Below are 21,607 nucleotides of genomic sequence, written 5' to 3'. Positions count from 1 at the left end.
TACGTGTCTTACTGACCTATGGCGTTTAGTCAACCCTACTTTAAAGGACTACTCTTGCCTCTCAGCCAGACACAACACTTTTTCTAGAATTGACTACTTATTTTCATCTCCTAATTAGTTTGATAAATTCGATGTCTCACTGGTTCCCTTAGCTCTCTCGGATCACAAAGGAATTTATTTTACAGCATAGTTTGGCAGACTATCCACAAGAGCTCCCAGGTGGCGTTTTAATTCATCATTGTTAAAAAATTAAGACTTTTGTACAGAATTCAGAGAAAAACGAACGAAAGTTTTTGAGGATTAACATTGGCACGGTAGAAGACCCTAGAGTTATGTGGAATGCAGTAAAGGGCTTTGTCAGAAGTCATGTCACACTTTTCCCTTCCAACTTGCGTAAAACTCTATACACTATATGCAGACCTATACGCATTATTGCAAATTAGCTACAATGAACAAATGAACACACAACGGAAGATAGTTAAAAATTTTATAAATTCCACACTTTCACAACATTCTGAGTTTTTAATACACAGGACGAGACAAAATTATTACTTTCATGGTTCTAGACCCAGCCATTTACTGGTAATGAGAATTCGCACAAATTATACATTTTCGGATAACCCTTCAATCAGGACACGACAAGGAGTAGTTACAACGGATTCAAAAAAGATCAATGACCCTTTTAGAGAATTTTATTCACAACTGTATAGCTCAGAGGTCAACTTTGATCATTCCTAATTTGAAGCGTTTACTAGCTTAAAATACCAAAGTTATCCAAGGAGGAGGCCGGGGTATTTGGGGAGACCAATCCCTCTTATAGAACTCAGAGAGACAATTGTTGAGATGCAGAGAGGTAAGGCACCCGGCTGGGATAGGATTCCACCTGAATTATACTTAGCAGTCACAAAACAGTCACATCTAGGGACCTCAAAACCTACTCTAGAGAGGCCTTTAACCAAGAACTGGAGAGCAAATTCACAACAATACTGGCACCCCTAAGAACCACCAGGGTTAAGAATCGCACTAAAATACTGACCGCTATGAAAACCAGAGACAAAAAATGCTCTGAACTTCATAAAAGTCAGACAAAGCTTACCAAAAGCGCAAACAGTGAGGGGAGCTCCAGTAGCTCACCGCGTATCTCGGCGCTATTTCGGTGTCTGGGACAACCGTGCGCGTCACGGATCTGGGGTACACGAGTTCGACTCCCGGACTCGCCTTATTTTCTCAGAGTGTCTTCCCCCGATCTATACCCCATTCAACCTGTTTCTGTCGGTCATGCTTGACCAGAAAAAGCGATAAACGCTAAAAGAACCAGCTGTCTGGTCAAAGTAAAAAAAAAAAAAAGCGCAAACAGTGAACTCCAAGCCCACGTGGTTGAACAAAAAATTCAAAGAAACAGACTAAGAAATGACGTAAACACCATGATCAAAACCGCAAAATATATATTTCATCAATGACAAAACTGAGGAAAACAAAAACAAACCCTGCTAACTTTGGAAATTAATCAACAACCAACTAGCAAAAAACTAAAACCCAGATTTACAAACATAAACATAAAGACAGAAAACACGCTCATCACAGACAAACTGGATGTGGCCAAATACCTAAACATATTCTTTACAAACATAGCCACAACACTGGTTAATAAACTACCCTCCCACTCAGGGCATTATGGGGTAGAACACATAGTAGCATACTACAAAAACCTAGGGGTCCGCAAAGACGACTTCAAACTGGAAATGGTAACAACAGATGAGGTACTAAAAAAACTGAGCGCCCTCCAACCTAACAAGGCCACTGGCCATGACAACATCCCCTCCAAATTCCTCAGAGACTCATTTACATTTACATGTAAAAAATACATGTGACTCAGCAGCCGCCATCACCCCAGTCATGATCACACACATAATAAACCTCTCCATAAAACAGGGACACGTCCCCAAGGACTTCAAAATTGCGAGAGTGACCCCCCTGCACAAAAAGCACAGCAAATCCGACCCAGGCAACCACCGCCCTGTTTCTATTCTTACCTCCATCCCGAAAGTCATGGAAAAAATTGTATACTAACAGGTCGAAAAGTACCTAGCGGGAAAAAATCTAATCTACGAATTCCAATCTGGCTTCAGAACATCCCACTCCACTGACACATGCCTTCTCTATTTGAACGACCACATCAAACAAGAGGTGGGCGCGGGCAAATACTGCGGCATGGTCATGCTGGACCTACAAAAGGCCTTCGACACTGTCAATCACTCCATTCTGATTGATAAGCTAAAAGCAATTGGTTTTGATAGTCTATCAGTGAGCTGGATGCAATCCTACCTGGAGGGGAGAGAACAGATAGTGGAGGTAAACGGTACCCTACCCCCCCCCCCCTCCCAATGAGCTGTGGTGTTCCACAAGGAAGCATACTAGGACCGCTACTGTTCCTAATTTATGCAAATTACATGTCGTCAGCTTGTGACTGCAACTTGTTCCTGTTCGCGGACGACTCAGTCCTGCTGGTCTCTGACAAGAACAAGTTACAGGTTGAAAAAACCCTCAGCTCGGAACCAGGCAAAATCTGCACCTGGCTCGCTGATAACAAACTATAATTAGTGGGTGACAATATTGTCACAAGGAAAGATGAAATTACATACCTAGGTTCCATCCTAGAGGCAAATCTTTCCTGTGACAAAATGGCATCCAATGTAATAAAAAAGGTCAACCAACGAACTAGATTCTTGTACCGGATCTCCTCTCTGGTAAACAAGAATACCCTGAAGACTCTGGCAGGAGCACTCATACAAGGGTACTACGACTATGCTTGCACCTCATGGTACCAAAGCACCTCAAGGGTGCTAAAAACAAAATGACAAACATCACAAAACAAACTGGTCAGACTACTGCTTGACCTTACTCCTAGAACCCACCTCACCCCTGCCCACTTTGACTACCTAGGATGGCTTAGAGTAGACGACAGAGTACAGCAACTTGCAATGGGCCTGGTCTACAAGATACACTAGAGACGACTAAGGTACCCATGTACAGTACAGTACATGTCAAAATACTTCCCAAAGGTCAGTGAATACCACGACCACAACACCAGAAGGAGCTCCACAAATCATGTTAAACCCAGGAGCTCCACAAATCATGTTAAACCCAGATTCGGCTCAAACAAGGGACTAAACACGTTTCGCAATTATGCCACATCAATGTGGAACGCCCTACCCACAGCTATAAAGGAATGTGAATCACTACCCACCTTCAAAAACACTCTCAAAGAACACCTACGAGAGACTGACATTCGAAACTGGCCCCTGCCCCTGTCCTAACCCAACCCCCTCCAATGTACAGTAAATGTCCTAACCCAATAATACACGAGACCCTCTTCCTGGGACCAAGTAAGGTTTCGTCGATAATCCAATGTACAGTTACAATCCCCCCCCCCCCACCCACCCCGCCTACCCAACCCCACCCACCCACCTCCAATGTACAGTTTCTCCCCTCCCCCACCCCACCTACCCAACATCCCCCCCCACCCCACCTACCAACCTCCTACCTACTGTACCAACCTCCTCCAATGTACAGTTTCTCCCCCCCCACCCCACCTACCAACCTCCTACCTACTGTACCAACCTCCTCCAATGTACAGTTTCTTCGTCAAATGTATATACTCTCTTTTTTACTCTTTTTGTATCACAAACAGTACTGTATTTGTAAATCTGGTATGTCATAAATGTATAGATGTAGCAGTACTGTCTATATGTATGTCATGTATGTCATATATGTTATGATGAATTGAAAATGGGGGACCCTGATGTAAACAAGACAAAAGTCTTTCTCTGGTCTGCATCCCCTTAACGATTGTGTGTATTGAGCTGTACTGTACCCATTCTGCAATCTGTTAATAAAATGTTCACTCAATCAATCAATCAATGCAGTGATGCCGTGGCTCTCTAGCCCATGGAGAAGCAAACTGGTTCTTAGAAGGTTAGCAAGTTGAACCCCCTGTGAACCGGCACCAGCACCAGCCCAGAACTAGAACTAGGTTTGCATTTGTGGGAGGAGAGTAAGAGTGTAGCAGGTTCTGGTTCTCATTCTGCGGTTTTGGGTTTTTTGTAATTGATCACTCCCTGCTCTTATGTTTGGCTGGCTTTAATTAAGTAATTTAGAAACTAAATCTGTTTACATTCATGCTCAATAAAATTCTTATTTGAATATGTGAGTTGTCTGTCTTAAATGATGCAAAGCCTGTGAAGCTGTTGAAGTTCAGACTGTCGACCCGAGTGGCGCTTGGCCAGCCAGCCTATCACAATCTGCACACACTACATCATCTAATAGGTGGGTCTTATTTAAACTGCAAGCTCCATGTCTCATTCTCTGCTGCGTTGCTTACCTGCTGCCTCCACCCTGCTGCTGCTACCTGCTGCCTCCACCCTGCTGCTGCTACCTGCTGCCTCCACCCTGCTGTTGCTACCTGCTGCCTCCACCCTGCTGCTGCTACCTGCTGCCTCCACCCTGCTGCTGCTACCTGCTGCCTCCATCCTGCTGCTGCTGCTACCTGCTGCCTCCATCCTGCTGCTGCTACCTGCTGCCTCCACCCTGCTGCTGCTACCTGCTGCCTCCACCCTGCTGCTGCTACCTGCTGCCTCCATCCTGCTGCTGCTACCTGCTGCCTCCATCCTGCTGCTGCTACCTGCTGCCTCCACCCTGCTGCTGCTACCTGCTGCCTCCATCCTGCTGCTGCTACCTGCTGCCTCCACCCTGCTGCTGCTACCTGCTGCCTCCACCCTGCTGCTGCTACCTGCTGCCTCCACCCTGCTGCTGCTACCTGCTGCCTCCACCCTGCTGCTGCTACCTGCTGCCTCCACCCTGCTGTTGCTACCTGCTGCCTCCATCCTGCTGCTGCTACCTGCTGCCTCCACCCTGCTGCTGCTACCTGCTGCCTCCACCCTGATGTTGCTACCTGCTGCCTCCACCCTGATGTTGCTACCTGCCGCCTCCACCCTGCTGCTGCTACCTGCTGCCTCCACCCTGCTGCTGCTACCTGCTGCCTCCACCCTGATGTTGCTACCTGCTGCCTCCACCCTGATGTTGCTACCTGCTGCCTCCACCCTGATGTTGCTACCTGCCGCCTCCACCCTGCTGCTGCTACCTGCTGCCTCCACCCTGCTGTTGCTACCTGCTGCCTCCACCCTGATGTTGCTACCTGCCGCCTCCACCCTGCTGCTGCTACCTGCTGCCTCCACCCTGCTGCTGCTACCTGCTGCCTCCACCCTGATGTTGCTACCTGCTGCCTCCATCCTGCTGCTGCTACCTGCTGCCTCCACCCTGATGTTGCTACCTGCTGCCTCCACCCTGATGTTGCTACCTGCCGCCTCCACCCTGATGTTGCTACCTGCTGCCTCCATCCTGCTGCATGCTACCTGCTGCCTCCACCCTGATGTTGCTACCTGCTGCCTCCACCCTGCTGCATGCTACCTGCTGCCTCCACCCTGCTGCTGCTACCTGCTGCCTCCACCCTGCTGCTGCTACCTGCTGCCTCCACCCTGCTGCTGCTACCTGCTGCCTCCACCCTGCTGCTGCTACCTGCTGCCTCCATCCTGCTGCTTGCTACCTGCTGCCTCCATCCTGCTGCTGCTACCTGCTGCCTCCACCCTGCTGCTGCTACCTGCTGCCTCCATCCTGCTGCTGCTACCTGCTGCCTCCATCCTGCTGCTGCTACCTGCTGCCTCCACCCTGCTGCTGCTACCTGCTGCCTCCATCCTGCTGCATGCTACCTGCTGCCTCCACCCTGCTGCTGCTACCTGCTGCCTCCATCCTGCTGCTGCTACCTGCTGCCTCCATCCTGCTGCTGCTACCTGCTGCCTCCACCCTGCTGCTGCTACCTGCTGCCTCCACCCTGCTGCTGCTACCTGCTGCCTCCACCCTGCTGTTGAAATCTATTACTCAATTTCACAATTTTCTTATATACTATGATTCTACTGTCACCATGTATGCATATGCTCACTACATGTATTTATTGCTCCATCTCCGCCCACTACAAACATGGGAACTCTCTAACCCCCCCCCCCCCCCAACTCTCTGAGTGGTTGTCTCGTAGTGCTGACCAAGGTGGTGGATGTCTCGGGGTCTTGGCCAAGATTGCAGTGACTGTTCTACGTGCACCACCGAGGCCATGGATCAGCTTCTTACCGTCTTCTGTCCGTGGTCTGTCAACGTGGTTTAGACGTGGAGTTCATTGCTGGGTTAAGTACTTCTATTCTATTCACATAATATGCTTACTACATATATCTATTCTAATCACATATATGCTTACCACTTGTATCTATTGCTATGTCCGCCCGTCACAATCACGCAAACTGTCTAACGCCTGTCCCGTCTCCCTGTCTCGGAGTGATGACCGGAGTGTTGGACGTCCCGTAATGATGCCCGGGAGGATGCGACCCTCTCTGCGCCGCCCCTTTGCCTCAAATAGATCCGCCATCAGCTCTATTTTTTATCTTTCAAAATGTTAAGTTGCTATCGCATGCACTTATCTGTGTTTCATTACACATATGAGTGCATGCTTACCAACTGTTCACCTGTTTTATTGCAACACTACTATCACCGACATCTAAGAAGGGAGATCCCCCCTTGAATGGCCCTTCTAAGGTTTCTCTCCTCCACATTGTCTGTGGTGTATTTTTTCCTATTGCTAGGTTTTAGTGAGTGCATTTATTAAAAATAAATGTACTTTATGGTGTTTTTTTGTTTGTTCTTGATTTATTGTGATGTTTCTTCTTGATTTATTTAAAGAAGACGTGTCCGGCCCATGGGGACATTAACGTGTGTTGTCGAGCCTTACAAATACATTTGATTTGATTTATGATTTGATTTGTTGCTTGCTACCTGCTGCTTCCACGCTGCTGCTGCTGCTACTTGCTCATGCCTTTTGCTTTGCTCCCACCACTACCCCAGCATCCACCTGTGAGCTATGTTTCTCTATGGTCCAAGAAGGACATGTCTCTTATGGTTCCCCCTATGGGAGGGGGGAGGGTAATTAATCACTCCCTTCTCTTATGTTTGGCTGGCCTTAAATTATGCTTAGCAGGGAGTGATTTAAAAGCAGAGCCTTGATGCCAAAATAAAATCTGTTTACATTCACGCTCAATAAAATTCTTATTTCAATATGTGAGTTGTCTGACTAAACTACACATTATACAGGATGTATAACATTTCCAGATGTTTTCCAGAATGATGTATTTATATTTTCATTATATTAGAATAGCATTTTATCATTGTGGAGTATGCGTGTCATGTTTGGAAGGGGAACAAAAGGTATTAAGAGGAAATCTGACCTCGGGCACAGATCTAATCAAAACAAGGGATGCTTGCTTGCTTAATATCCTAAAGAGCATTTAAAAAGAGCTCGCTATCAATCCTGTTAAGGCTGCTATTAACTGGCTGAAGACATACAATTTTGATTCGAATCTCCCTGTGGTTTCCCTCATTAGAGAAACGACAGCTGTCGATGTATTTCTTTTGTTTGGAGAGAGGGAAGTAAACACTCAGAGTAGCATTCAAAATGATACTACCTCATACGAAAAGACATTATCCGATATGTTAGTTTGTTTATTGTTATTTCCTTATAGGATGCATTATCGCAATTCCTATGATATCCTCATGCCATTTATTTTTTTTGTATTTTTTTTTGTATTATTTTTTAAACAAACACATAAACAAACATGACAACACACGATAAGATATACAAGCATTAGTTGACAGTGCACATCCAATGAAATCACATTTTAGTTCATTGTCTTATATAGGATATACCCTTAATACCTGTTATCTAAAAACCTACACACATATGCTCTAGCTCGTACCCCCCCCCCTCCCGGACCCCCCATTGGATAATCCATCCATTTTCCCTCGCTCCTACCCATTTTTTTTTTATAGTAATCTTATATGATCACACACGCAGATCACAAAGTCCTTGTCCAAGCCCATTAGTGGGGGCACGTCAACACCACACACCATGACAAAATACAAGGATAGCCCACATTATCGGGCTCCATGGGCGACCAGCACACTGAGCCGGCTGCCCTGCTCACTAACACCCCCCCCCCCCTGCTCAGAGGTGAGTGAAGGGGTTGTGTGGCTGTGCTCTGCTGAGGTTTCCAAAGTTGTCACAGGCATGGATGTTAAGATATAAAACATGTCTCTATGCTCTACTTGTGGATTTCATGGTTTCTGGTGGTATGTGGACGGAGATGATTGCTTCCAGACCACCAGAGACAGGGCGTGAGAGGGAGAATGAGGCCCTCTGAAGCTGGGGGGAGAGGCAGGAGTCTCCTGGGTGGGGGGGGACAGAGGTGGGCTCTCCCCCTGCACTCCCACTGGGATTTTCACAACAACTCTCCAGGGGTAAGGAGGAGGAGGAGGAGGAGGAGGAGGAGTCAAGACATGATATATATTCTGAAATAGCAGAAACTGTGTTTAGACGTGGGGGGGGGAGGGGATGGGGGGTTATGAAACAGCTTTCAGCCATGCAGTGTGGAAAAAAAGAAGAGTGTAACAAGTATATACTCATCATGTCGTACCATTCCTGACAGGAATACAAAGAATGCAAGTTCGCTGTTGTGCAGTGTAGGTTTCAGAGACTTCCTCCTCTGGGTAGTCCTGTCAGAACATGACAAAGCATCTCTCCAGCCAGTCTGCTCTTTGTCCTTGTGATGAATTTGGGCTTTAACATCCCTCGCCCCGCTGGCCCCACTCCTGGCTGTGCCCTGGCTCAGTGTGACTCTGGGCCAAAAATGTGTCACGGTTCTCGGAGGAGCCACTCAGCAGTAGATGCCAAGACTGTGTGGTTGGCTCCACCATGACTGTGACCTGCCCCCTACGCCCCCCCCCCCCCCCCCTGCCCCCCGCCAGCCCCCCCCCCCCCCCCCCCCCCGGTGTCTCTCCTGTGCCTGGCCTTTGCCCTGCCCGTGTCTGGTTGCGCCAGCCTACAGTGCCGCACAAGCCTGCTGTGCCTAGAGAAACGGTGTCATTCTTCCAACACCGTTTATCTGTATGGGAGGAGGGCTAACAGTTAGCCCTGGCAGCATTACGCAGGAGCCCTGGGTTGCATTGTTGTGCATCTGGTCTGGTAAGTTAACTCTCTTCCTTATTGGGCTACGAATGATATTATTGTTTCACGATTCGGTCAATTGAACATGAGTTGCATGACCAAGCTTGTGGGTGTCATGTTGCATCGGTGCAGATTGGTGTGGTCTATAAAAGAGCAACCTGGTTACTCTCACTGATCAGCAAGATGGAACAGCAGAAGCTTTTTGAAAAGCTGTGTCTTAAAAATTTATCCAAAGGAGTCTTTCTTTGATGAAAGTGGCGCTATAGAGCACAGTTCCCCGGAAATCGTGTCACATAAGAATCACATAATAGACGCATGTGCAGGCCGTGAGCGTGGAGGTGACGTGGAACACAGAACGAGTCAAGACTCTTATTTTGCACAATTCCCAATACAGGTTACCCTGGAGTGGGTGGGACCATGCAGGAACCCCTCTTGGGGTTGGACATTTTAACACATAAACTATCACAATCCTTTTTTTCTTGTATAGATTTGAATGAAATCTATTACACGTTTATAAGTCTATAATTGTGCCAACTTTATGCAAATGTTATGCCTATGTCTATTTTGTGTCTACATCACTGCTGTGAAGCACTTTGGGCTGCAATTCTTGAAAGGTGTATGAAAGGTGCTATATAAATAAGGTTTATCGTTGTTATTATTATTATCAACATGCTCTTGTGCTACAAGTTCATTGGTCTATATGATTGGTCTCCAATCTCACAAGCTGACTGCCTGTCAGTCGAAGGAGGTCGAACTCATTAACTACTTGGAAATCTTAACACGTGTGGGATGTACAGTAAACGTTGCGAGAGCTAGGAAAGCGGTGAAAAAGGACTTTGTAAAGGTTGCATGAGGGCGGACAGTCATTCAGCCTGTAGACTATAGAACAACAACAGAAAACCCTTGTCTATTTGGGTGGAAATGTGAATTATAAACAAAAGCGAGCTGTTTACAGGAAAGCTCTGTTGGGTACCTCTAACATCTCCTAGCTCGAGTATACAACTGCAGTGTGCAGCATAAACAGTTATGTAAATGCAGCCTGCGGTGTTTAGCTCACATTAGAGGAAATGGGTACATTGCTCTTGAACATGTGTAAACCGATTGGTGATTAGACAGGTGCTCCGTGTGTACATCCCCTACATCTGGGACCCGCCGGGAAGCTTCTTGGCAGCGTTTGCGCGCTGGTGTCTCAGCTGCTAGCAGTTATGGTTAGCGTGGTCCCCGAGGGGCCCCAGGGTATTATGAGAGTCAATGGGGACGGCGAGAAAAACACATACCTCCCTCCACCTGTTGGCCTTCCAGCCGGGGCATCCCCTGGCCCGGCAGGCCTTCTGCGTCCGGGGCCGGGACAGATGGCCGCAGTGCTCTTCCTCTATTTGGGTTTGGTTCTGATAAACACAGGCGATCTCCCGCTGTTTGGTCCCTTGGCCACAGCTCACAGAACACTGCAGAGAGAGAGAGAGAGAGAGAGAGAGAGAGAGAGAGAGAGAGAGAGAGAGAGAGAGAGAGAGAGAGAGAGAGAGAGAGAGAGAGAGGGGGGGGGCAAGATGATGGCATTAGCATGGTTCTGTTTTCATGTCTTTACCAACATCTCATTTGCCCTGGTCGCAAGCCCAAAAACCCTGACGTTTTTGCTGTAAAAACGTTATTTTTAGGGATGTCCGATATTATCGGCCTACCGATATTATCGGCCAATATTGGCATTAAAATGTGTATAAAAATGTGTTTTTTTTTTACATTTGTTTCACCTTTATTTACCCAAGCAAGCAAGTAAGAACAATTTCTGATTTTATTTATTGTCAAAAGTATGCATAATGTTGTGTTAATTCCATGACAAGATATATGTAATGTTACTTACCTGAAATTATTCAGTTTTTTGGGGGGGACCCTGCATATATCGGTATCGGTTGATATCGGTATCGGAAATTAAGAGTTGGACAATATCGGTATATCGGTATCGGTAAAAAAGCCAATATCGAGCATCCCTAGTTATTTTTTGTCAAAACAAGAAGCACGTGAACTATCGGAATTATAAATTTCACGGTTACCCGAGTCGGATTGCTTTTCACCAACGTTAAATGTATTATTAATTATACGTTTGAATTAGCTCACTGAAATTAGTTCGCAGTGATCTAAATCAAAGTGAAAAAGGCAAACGACGACCTATCCTCCTGCGATCCAGGAAATGGGGAAATCCACTATAGCAATTTTAGCTAACGATAAAAATGTCAAATTAAATCAAAGTGTTCTGTGGTATTGCTGCTTTTGATATTTCAAACTGCTCCATTTGATGAGCTGCTTAGTTTATTGTCGTCCGTGGAGGATTCCTTCACCACATGAGAGTAAATAATAGGCTAAAGAAACCTGACAAGAATCAGATGACCACCATAGAGAGGGTGTCAACCAAGCCACGGACATGTGTCTCAACACACTGTATAATATGTTTAGACCTCAACTCAAGGACTCGGTCTATGTCCAACAGCTTAGTTGTTGCATCTCATAGCCAAGAGAACACACTGTAAACACATTTTTAGCTAAACAAATCAGATGGATTTGGGTATTTTTCGCTTAAGCACTCGCGGTGGAATGCGGACGACTATTTAACACGTAAACAAAGGAATTGACCTCTTGTCTCGAGCTCCACCCCTTTTCTCTCTCTCCGCCCCTTTTCGCTCTCTTCTCTCCGCCCCTTTTCTCTCTCTATCTCTCGATCCTCCGATCGCAACTTTGTTTGTCCGAGGAAAGCAACGGTTGTGATCAGAGGATCTAGAGAGGAGGGGCAGGGTTTGAGATAGGTCAATGACTTTAAAGTCCCTGTGAGTGGTATAGGCTCCGGGGGCGAGAGAGAGGAGGGGCAGGGTTTGAGATAGGTCAATGACTTTAAAGTCCCTGTGAGTGGTATAGGCTCCGGGGTGAGAGAGAGGAGGGGCGGGGTTTGAGATAGGTCAATGACTTTAAAGTCCCTGTGAGTGGTATAGGCTCCGGGGGCGAGAGAGAGGAGGGGCGGGGTTTGAGATAGGTCAATGACTTTAAAGTCCCTGTGAGTGGTATAGACCCCAGGGTGAGAGAGATGAGGGGCGGGGTTTGAGATAGGTCAATGACTTTAAAGTCCCCGTGAGTGGTATAGGCTCCGGGGGCGAGAGAGAGGAGGGGCGGGGTTTGAGATAGGTCAATGACTTTAAAGTCCCTGTGAGTGGTATAGGCTCCGGGGTGAGAGAGAGGAGGGGAGGATTCAGAGAGCAGAAACCTGGACACATGCACATGGCTAGACAATCATCTGGTTCCAATAAGAAGCCTACGGACCCTTCAGGAAAGCTAGAAAGGAAAAGAAAAAACACAACAAATAAAAACCAGAGTCCCTGATGAGAGCCTTCAAAAAAGCCGGCTTCGCCTGAGACGATAGATGAACATATTCTACCTCTTCCGTCCTTATGAGGCCAGACAGCAATTAGAGTGACAGCTATTTCTGTTGGACGAGTGAGCGCCCCTACACAAAGCCACTCCGAAATGGGGTGCTGGAATCAAGTACACAAGACGAGGAGGGCTGCGTTTTGTCTTAGCATATTTTCCAGCCCAGATAATAAACATAATATTTCTTTGTCCTCTAATTATGATCTCAGAATGTTGCATAACACCAAACGCATGCATTTCCCCCTGTGTGCTCATCATGGTACACTTGCTCCGGTCATACTACAGACCAAGCTCCACTACGGAATGAAAGAGCCTGCTGTGTTGGGAGGGATCTATCGAAACCTCTCTCTTTTTTTACCACAAACTTTTATCATGTTTTCTTTTCTCCTATATCTGCCAAACCCTAAGCTTTAAGAGCCAAAGAGGCAGCCCCCCCGTGCTAATAGAAGAGCACAGACCTGAGCCCCAGGTCTGAGCCCCAGGTGTGAGCAGAGTGCAGCAACTCTGGAGTACCCGTTTGAACCCGTCAGAACGGAGAGGCACCTCCTTGCCTCCTTTTCTTTAGTGGTGGTGCAGGCAGCGGTTGACACTGAACACACATGCGTCACGGCCATTGTAATTACCGAGGCATTTTAAACACAGGGCTGAGCTCAGCTGACAGGGGGGGGGGCACATCAAAGCCTTGGAGTCCCTGGAGCTGAGTGAGTGTTCCTGAGCGCGGCTGAGACTCGCATACCCGCAGCAGTGGCAGGCAGAGCAGCGCACTCACTCACTCACTCAAAAATGATAACAGCACTCCCTCCACTTCAGACGAGAGTAGAGACAGGCAAGCATGTTTGGGGGGGGTGGGGGGGTTGGGGGGATGGGGGGAAGGGAGGGGAGGGAAGCTAGCCCCTCCTTACTTCTGTAAAAGAAGAAGAAAAAAACAAGAGAGAGAGAGAGAGAGGGGGGGGAGGGGGGGGGGGGGGGGGGGGAAAAGAGAGGGAGGAAGAGAGGAAATCACAGCCATACGGGCAGTGCTCCTCGGCTGAACTGTATCTGCCCGTTTAGTGGCGGAGGAGACATTATAATGGCAAGTTGCTCCTCCCTCCCCCCCCTGCCAGCCTCATCTGTCAGCCATTAGTTAATCAGGGCTGGTAACACGTAGCGCAGGGAACTGGCACAGTGTGTGAGACCAGAGAGGACGACTTCAACCTCAAGACGGCTAAGAGGAGGGCAAGGACTCTGGGGGGACCTCCGCCGGGGCTGGGACGGTCACACCAGCGCTGCCTCAGGTAAGAGCATTCCAATACTACTGTTATTCTCTCATCATTAGTACTCATTAGTGCCTTGGATGGGAGATGCCTGCATTTGTAGAACATCAGAATGTAAAATGTATACGTGCATAAGCTCGGGGAGGCTGATATAGTCGATATAAGGTGATGGTGTTGCAACAGGACAGTGCAGAGATTCCATCGGCCCGTGTCGTGACATGTTTCATTTGACTTCTGTGTGTTTGCAACATCACAGCGGTTTTGCTTTTGTACGATTCACATGTGTTGGGATTTTTAACAAGCTATGATTTTAACAATCTGTGTGCTGTGTGTGTCTGTGTGCTACTATAATTCCAAAAAAAAAAACAGAGGTGTTGTGTGCAGTAGTAACATGTTGAAAGTTAGGCTGCATTCACGCGAACACAAGCTTTCTTGAGAGAAGTTGCACGCATAGGAAACACGGTCACGTGGAAAAAACAGGAATTACCTCCAGACAATTATTCGCCCTCCCAAGTTGCAATCACAATTAATTTCACATGTGGGTTAAATCTCGTATAAGCCTGTGAAGTCCCGCCTGAGAATAACGTGGATTACAATACAATGGAATGAATGGGCTTGAAACCGGCTACTAGGGGTGTAAAGGTACACGTATCCGTACCGAACCGAACCGTTTCAGTGTGTACCGTACCGTACCGAATGGCTGTGTAGTGTACCGAACGAATACAACGGTATGTTAACCACTAACGACCGCCCACCGGGGGCTGTTTTTTTCCACAATTTAATATAATAATTATTATTATTATAATTTTTTACAAGTCGATTATTAATTTTGATATAGAATATTCGTTGACAGACAGCCCTACAAGTACAATTAGTTGCTGCACACTACATCACCCCTGAGTGGAACATGGAAAGCCAAACTTTCCCCCACTGTACCGAAAACCCGTACCGAACCGTGGTTTTTGTGTACCGTTACACCCCTACCGGCTACACAATGTTGAAAAACCACCCAGAGTTAACACTGGTCTGTGGGTTTTATTCAATGAGGTTCTCCAGCCAGAACAGGAGATGCACCGCAGAGGAAGAGATAAGAACCATTTGGAGCCTGTGCTAGAACAGCTAGGGCAGCCCGCTCCCAGTTCCGCTTCGCGCTTTTTAAAAACAGCATTCCTGCCTCGGTTGTGTTTCACAGTTCGGGAACAGTTCACGTAATTGAGTGCCATACTAAATCCTTCTAATTCATGTTTATACTATGCTGTATTAAGACTTAACTATAAAACAGCTTGGAGTGCTTGCATTGCATCAGTCTATATGGGTACTCTAATGTATGCGTGTGTGTGTGTGTGTGTGTGTGTGTGTGTGTGTGTGTGTGTGTGTGTGTGTGTGTGTGTGTGTGTGTGTGTGTGTGTGTGTGTGTGTGTGTGTGTGTGTGTGTGTGTGTGTGTGTGTGTGTGTGTGTGTGTGTGTGTGTTATTGAAATCAACAAAAAGTGATTCCTTGCAAATACACTGCAATAGTATAATAATACTGGTATGCATAAACATCTTTATTTGTATTTATAAAAACATTTCCCATGTGTTGTTTTCATAAGGACTAAATGTCTTTGTCTAGGATTGGCAGGCAGCGCGCTCAAGATGGCCACGCCCACTTCAGCACTTTGAACAGGTGAGCCAAGGGGTGACATGGAGACATGTTTGGCATAGAAGACAAACTTCACTGGTGTGGAAATATCTGTTACTCATCCTATGACAATCACCAGAAGCTAATGGTACTTCTACCTCACAGGGATAATTAAAAAAGAAAAAATCACTACAGACATCCTGGGATTAGTTTCATTTCACTGTTTTGTGTTTACCAAGGCATTCATTTTAATACTGTTTGCAAAGGTGTTTGCAGAAACATCTTTATTCTTGAAACTGTGATTTGGGCTGATCTGACAACCTGAGACAAAGAACCATATAAGTCCGTTTGACGTTTTCAAAGGAACAATGTTTTCAAACTCTATTATCTAAAGATGGTAAGTTAGAGGATTGTGTTCATTCATAGTTAAAAGACAGTAGAGGCTGATTACTTTCTGGTGATATATATTATATTCACATTCTCAAGCAATTTTGACTGGTTTTAAAACTGCAAATACATAGGTGTTTCTAAAAACGTAAAAACTGACTTATATGGTTCAATTATAGCACTAGGTTTTGGTATTTAAAGGAACACTACAACATTGTTGGAAATGCGCTTACCGTCTTCTCCAGAGCCAGACAAGAAGATAGATACCAATTACCTCTTTGTGTGTTCAGTAGTTCTAAGGCTATCCAGCTGCAAGCTAGCCTAGCTTAGCACAAATGAATGGAGGCGGATACGGACCACTAGCCTAGCTTAAAACTCTAGAAGAGGTGTTTTTGGCCTACAGCTAGGCTAGCTGGTCCGTATCCACTTCCATTCATGTGTGCTAAAATCATAGCTTGCAGCCGTATAGCTTTCTACTGAACACACAAAGAGGAAACTAGTATATACTTGTCTGACTCTGGAAAAGACAGTAAACACATTTCCAATAAGAAAATAACAATACAACTAAATAAGAACATTTTATACTGCATCTGCTTTGGATAAAGAGCTTCTGCACAAATATGATCAAATGAGTAAAATTCTGTCTTTTGTCTTTCTGAGAATTTGTATTACATTTGTCATTCATATTTATATGACATGATGGCTTATTCAGTTTATTACTTGCTTTTTCAAACTTTACTTTGTATCACTAGAGGGATATGCTAGGTACAGTATACTGAACAACTGCAAGCTTAAAAGAAAGCCTAGCAGAGTACTACAATTTAGTTAAATCAATCCCCCAGTATTCATACAGACTTTTGTCAATCAACTTTTCATGTCAGGATTGTGTTCTATTATTTAGTGTAATTAAAAAGCTGGCTTAACGGAACATGCCAACATTATGGGAAATGTGCTTACTTCTCCAAATTCAGACAATAAGGTAAATACCAATTTCCTTTCTATGTGTTCAGTAGAAAGCTATCCGGCTGCAAGCTAGCCTAGCTTAGCACAAATGAATGGAAGTGGATGTGTAGTGGCTAACCTAGCTTACACCTCTGTGAGATGTGTTTTTGGTCAATGCCTAGGCTACGCACCCATTAATTTGTGCTAAGCTGGGCTAGCTTGCACCCGCATAGCTTTCTACTGAATGCACAGAGAAGAAATTGGTATCTATCTTCTTGTCTGAATCTGGAGAAGATGGTAAGCGCATTTCCCATAATGTTGGTGTATTCCTTCAGTAATTTTAGACCACAAGGACCTTTCTTTTTGTAAAATCAAACCTATATTTACTGGTTCTAAGTAACACCATATCTCAGAACGCATGAGTGCCAAGGTCGAATTCCGACCACATTGCAGAGAGCTAGCAGTGCAAGTGGATGGTAATACCAAGCATATGGTAACTATAGCTACACTGGTTCTTCAAAGGGGATCAGCAGTGACCTGGAGCAAACACAAACTTGCGATTCAGTGCTGTGTGAAGATAGTCCAGAATAGTACACCCTGAACTAAGCTACAGCTACAGTATCAGTATCAGTTCAATATGGATAACTAAACCTGTGCATGATCTTGATTTATGATACAAAGGTAGTGTACATATACACACCATATCAAACAAGGGTACAATTATATTAGGGAACTAGATACACTCAAAGCTAGTGATTGTGGTGTGTTGTTACAAGATTATCAGTGTTACTTCAGACCGCAGTGTGTGGATAAAGATGAGAGAGCATGCCGGGGACAGGAGAGAGAGAGAGAGAGGGAGAGAGAGGGAGAGAGAGGGAGAGAGAGGGAGAAGAGAGAGAGAGAGAGAGAGAGAGAGAGAGAGAGAGAGAGAGAGAGAGAGAGAGAGAGGTGGGGGGTGTAAGACATATGGTCACAGAGCATATAGAGTGTTTTTTCTGTTCAATGTCCTGTTTTGCAGGGATGTTTCAAAGACAGAAGTCAAAACAACATAATATGTTGTCGCCGTGGGAACAGCTGGTGAGAACATCGTTGTGGTGCAGAGGAATGTCAAGACTCGTAGATCTTTTATCCATCAGGCCAAAATAGCAGAGGTGGAAAGTAACTAATTACAATTACTCTAGTTACTGTAATGGAGTTTTTTTTTCTCCAGTAATGCAACTAAGTTGGAAGTCATCATATTAGTATTTACTTCTATTTTTACTTGAGTATCTTTTATTTTTGACCATCAAGAGTAGTGAGTACTTTGATATCAATCATTTAGAGCAAAACAGTCATTGTTTTTAATAGAAAATGGGACGATCCCCAAACCTTGAGCTGATTAAACTCATAATGCTTTTTATTTTTTTTTATTTTTTTAAGTAACAAAGTACTCAAGTACTGTTCAAGACAAGTAAACATACTCCAACTTAAATTATACTTAAAACGTCAGTAAGAATACTTCTACTTGAGTAATTTATTTCAGTACTCTTTCCACCTCTGCAAAATACTCTGCCACCTCCTGTAGACTTGTTTAACCACCTACATGTCCAACTCACCCCACCTTTGCTAATTTACATGTATTCTTAATCCAACCTGGCAGACATTCTGAACCACAGATATCATATCCTGTATTCAAGACACCAGTGGTCTAAATGGACTAAAGTGAAGAAAAATTAAATATAGTTGTTTTACAGGAAATTATACAAAGGCGTGGTGAGTTTTCAGTAGGGCGACGTTGACTTTACCATTGTATTCATTTCAGGGTTGTGATGATTTGACTGAATTTAATCATGTACAGCATTCCCCGTCTGCATCGCTACCGTTTTAAACGGCTTGTCTACAACAGGAGCTGCAGTTTGCTGTGATGGAAAAAAACAATAGTTTTCTATACAAAACTAAACTAAACGGTCGGCACTCAATGTCAAAAGATGCCTTTGCCATCACCAAGGACTCAAAATAAACAAGCCGGTGAGCAAGCATATTGAGTTTCTTCAACACCGTATGGTCTTTAAGTCAACACCACTCCGAAAAGATAAACCGAGCAACCATAAGTCAACATGGAATGACAAAAAAAACACTTGGTTTTTCCGTCTGTCTAAACATTAGTCTGGAATTTCCATGCTAGCCTGGGCTCTCGCAGAAAGAGGTGCGGTGACACTCGAACAGAGTGCACTGCTACAGCTCAGTGGAAATGGCAAGAGAGTGAAAAGAGAGTGAATTCTTGATGGCGGAGCTTGTAAGGCAAACCTTCAAGCGGATGAGGCATAAGGTTATAAAGCAGTGACCTTTGGCATCTAGGCCATCCAAGTCCAAGTGCCTCTTCCTGTAAAATCCCTCCCAGATGCCTTTCCAATCTACCATAGCAACCGGCTCGCTGCGGCTTGCTTTTCCAAGACAAGGGGCCATCTGCATGTGTGTGTTACACCATTTTCCCTGAGTTGTTGGAATGCTTGATCTCACATGAATGTAAATTCACATTTGATGTATTAAAAAAATACAGTTACATGACTTAATCAAACGTGTTGCAAGAAGGGAGGGAGAATCCCATAGATATTAAAGTTTTCTTTTTCATGGAGGCAACTGACCTCAACACCTGCTCTCTGTGTGTTTCATTAACACATTCCTCCAAGCAGAACACTGTTTGCACCACTCCATTTTATGGGGGCATTATGGAGGTGATATTGTTTTTGTGCATGTGTGTGTCTCTGTGTGTGTGTGTCTGTGTGTGTGTGCTGCAGCGCAAATCAGTTTACCTAAACTGCTGCCCCCTTTTGTTACCCTCCCACCTAAACGACTCTCTTTGAAGATGTGCAATCTGCACCTGGTCTCCACAAAGTCCAAGGGTGGCTCTTAGTCGAGAGAAAGACCGTATGACTTCAGCAGGAGGGGGATAATAAGTAATGGACTGCAAAGTCAAAGGCATCTATTATTCCTTGGTTCTCAGCACATCAAAAGTGTGCCTAATATTTACCCTCTGCTGTATGTTTCTCAGCACCTCTAAAAATGTGCTTGCAATTACCCTAACGAATATGATGCTGGAGGATGATATGGGAGGAGAGTAAAATGTTCCATGATGTAAACTGCGGTGTGTCTTTTAATCACGAGAGGAGATGAGGCTGAATATGTTATTTCTATGAGCCGTGCCTCAGACATTGACATGCTGGAATTCCCTCGCCATCTGTGGACCAGCTACTCCACAGACGTAGAAAGATGAACAAGCAGAAACAGACCTGGCAGCTAGCCATGCGGCTAATATGGAACATACAGAATGCATACCGGTATTATGTTAAAAGAGAACAGTGACGTCTATTGTACGGCTAACTGACAACACACCGGGAACAGCAGTCTGTTGTGTGAAATAGGTGAAATAAAATAAGACCTGCTCTCTAAGAAAAACTACTTAGAGTTGGTTATCACAATTTTGTAGGACACTCAATCCATCATGGTCTTTCCCAGGCTACCAACTGGGGATGGGGGGCAGCAGTAGCTTCATATGACAATAAATATATATTATAGTGCTCTAAAACGCTTTGCAGTATGAGTTGAGGAAAAGCAGGTGTGCTGTCTGTCTGCATAAGACCTGAGCCAGGAATAGCCTCACCCTGAACCAGGGATAGCCTCATCCTGAACCAGGGATAGCCTCACCCTGAACCAGGAATAGCCTCATCCTGAACCAGGGATAGCCTCACCCTGAACCAGGGATAGCCTCATCCTGAACCAGGGATAGCCTCACCCTGAACCAGGAATAGCCTCATCCTGAACCAGGGATAGCCTCACCCTGAACCAGGGATAGCCTCACCCTGAACCAGGGATAGCCTCACCCTGAACCAGGAATAGCCTCACCCTGAACCAGGGATAGCCTCATCCTGAACCAGGGATAGCCTCACCCTGAACCAGGGATAGCCTCACCCTGAACCAGGCATAGCCTCACCCTGAACCAGGGATAGCCTCATCCTGAACCAGGGATAGCCTCACCCTGAACCAGGGATAGCCTCACCCTGAACCAGGGATAGCCTCATCCTGAACCAGGGATAGCCTCACCCTGAACCAGGGATAGCCTCACCCTGAACCAGGGATAGCCTCATCCTGAACCAGAGATAGACTCACCCTGAACCAGGGATAGCCTCACCCTGAACCAGGGATAGCCTCATCCTGAACCAGGGATAGCCTCACCCTGAACCAGGGATAGCCTCACCCTGAACCAGGGATAGCCTCATCCTGAACCAGAGATAGACTCATCCTGAACCAGAGATAGACTCACCCTGAACCAGAGATAGCCTCATCCTGAACCAGAGATAGATTCACCCTGAACCAGAGATAGACTAATCCTGAACCAGAGATAGCCTCATCCTGAGCCAGGAATAGCCTCATCCTGAACCAGAGATAGCCTCATCCTGAACCAGGGATAGCCTCATCCTGAACCAGAGATAGCCTCGCCCTGAACCAGGCATAGCCTCACCCTGAACCAGGAATAGCCTCACCCTGAACCAGGGATAGCCTCACCCTGAACCAGGGATAGCCTCATCCTGAACCAGGGATAGCCTCACCCTGAACCAGGGATAGCCTCATCCTGAGCCAGAGATAGATTCACCCTGAACCAGAGATAGCCTCATCCTGAACCAGAGATAGCCTCATCCTGAACCAGAGATAGCCTCATCCTGAACCAGAGATAGCCTCATCCTGAACCAGAGATAGATTCACCCTGAACCAGAGATAGACTCATCCTGAACCAGAGATAGACTAATCCTGAACCAGAGATAGACTCATCCTGAACCAGAGATAGACTCACCCTGAACCAGAGATAGACTCATCCTGAACCAGAGATACTCACCCTGAATCAGAGATAGACTCATCC

The 21,607-nt window shown here is 45.7% G+C and overlaps 1 protein-coding gene and 1 long non-coding RNA gene across 3 annotated transcripts in view; one reads left to right on the top strand and one right to left on the bottom strand.

The window, feature by feature from the left end:
* The window catches only part of LOC311245433 (A disintegrin and metalloproteinase with thrombospondin motifs 20), a 99,615-nt gene that overhangs the window by 31,416 nt on the left and 46,592 nt on the right, over positions 1-21,607 (bottom strand). Inside the window, 1 exon segment of the mRNA XM_084335275.1 lies at positions 10,378-10,545. Within this exon segment, the coding sequence (XP_084191401.1) occupies positions 10,378-10,545 (168 nt within the window).
* On the top strand, positions 13,582-19,652 carry LOC311245602. Of its 2 annotated transcripts, none has more exons than XR_014620747.1 (3): positions 13,582-13,785; positions 15,376-15,429; positions 17,732-19,652. It is a non-coding gene; the product is annotated as an uncharacterized lncRNA (long non-coding RNA). The 2 variants fall into 2 exon arrangements; XR_014620748.1 differs by having other exon boundaries at positions 15,356-15,429.

The sequence above is a fragment of the Notolepis coatsorum genome, assembly GCF_963971535.1.
Source record: "Notolepis coatsorum genome assembly, chromosome: 18".
Lineage (NCBI taxonomy): Eukaryota > Metazoa > Chordata > Actinopteri > Aulopiformes > Paralepididae > Notolepis > Notolepis coatsorum.
Note: the sequence above shows the minus strand (reverse complement) of the source record. Positions and strands in the feature narration are given on the sequence as shown.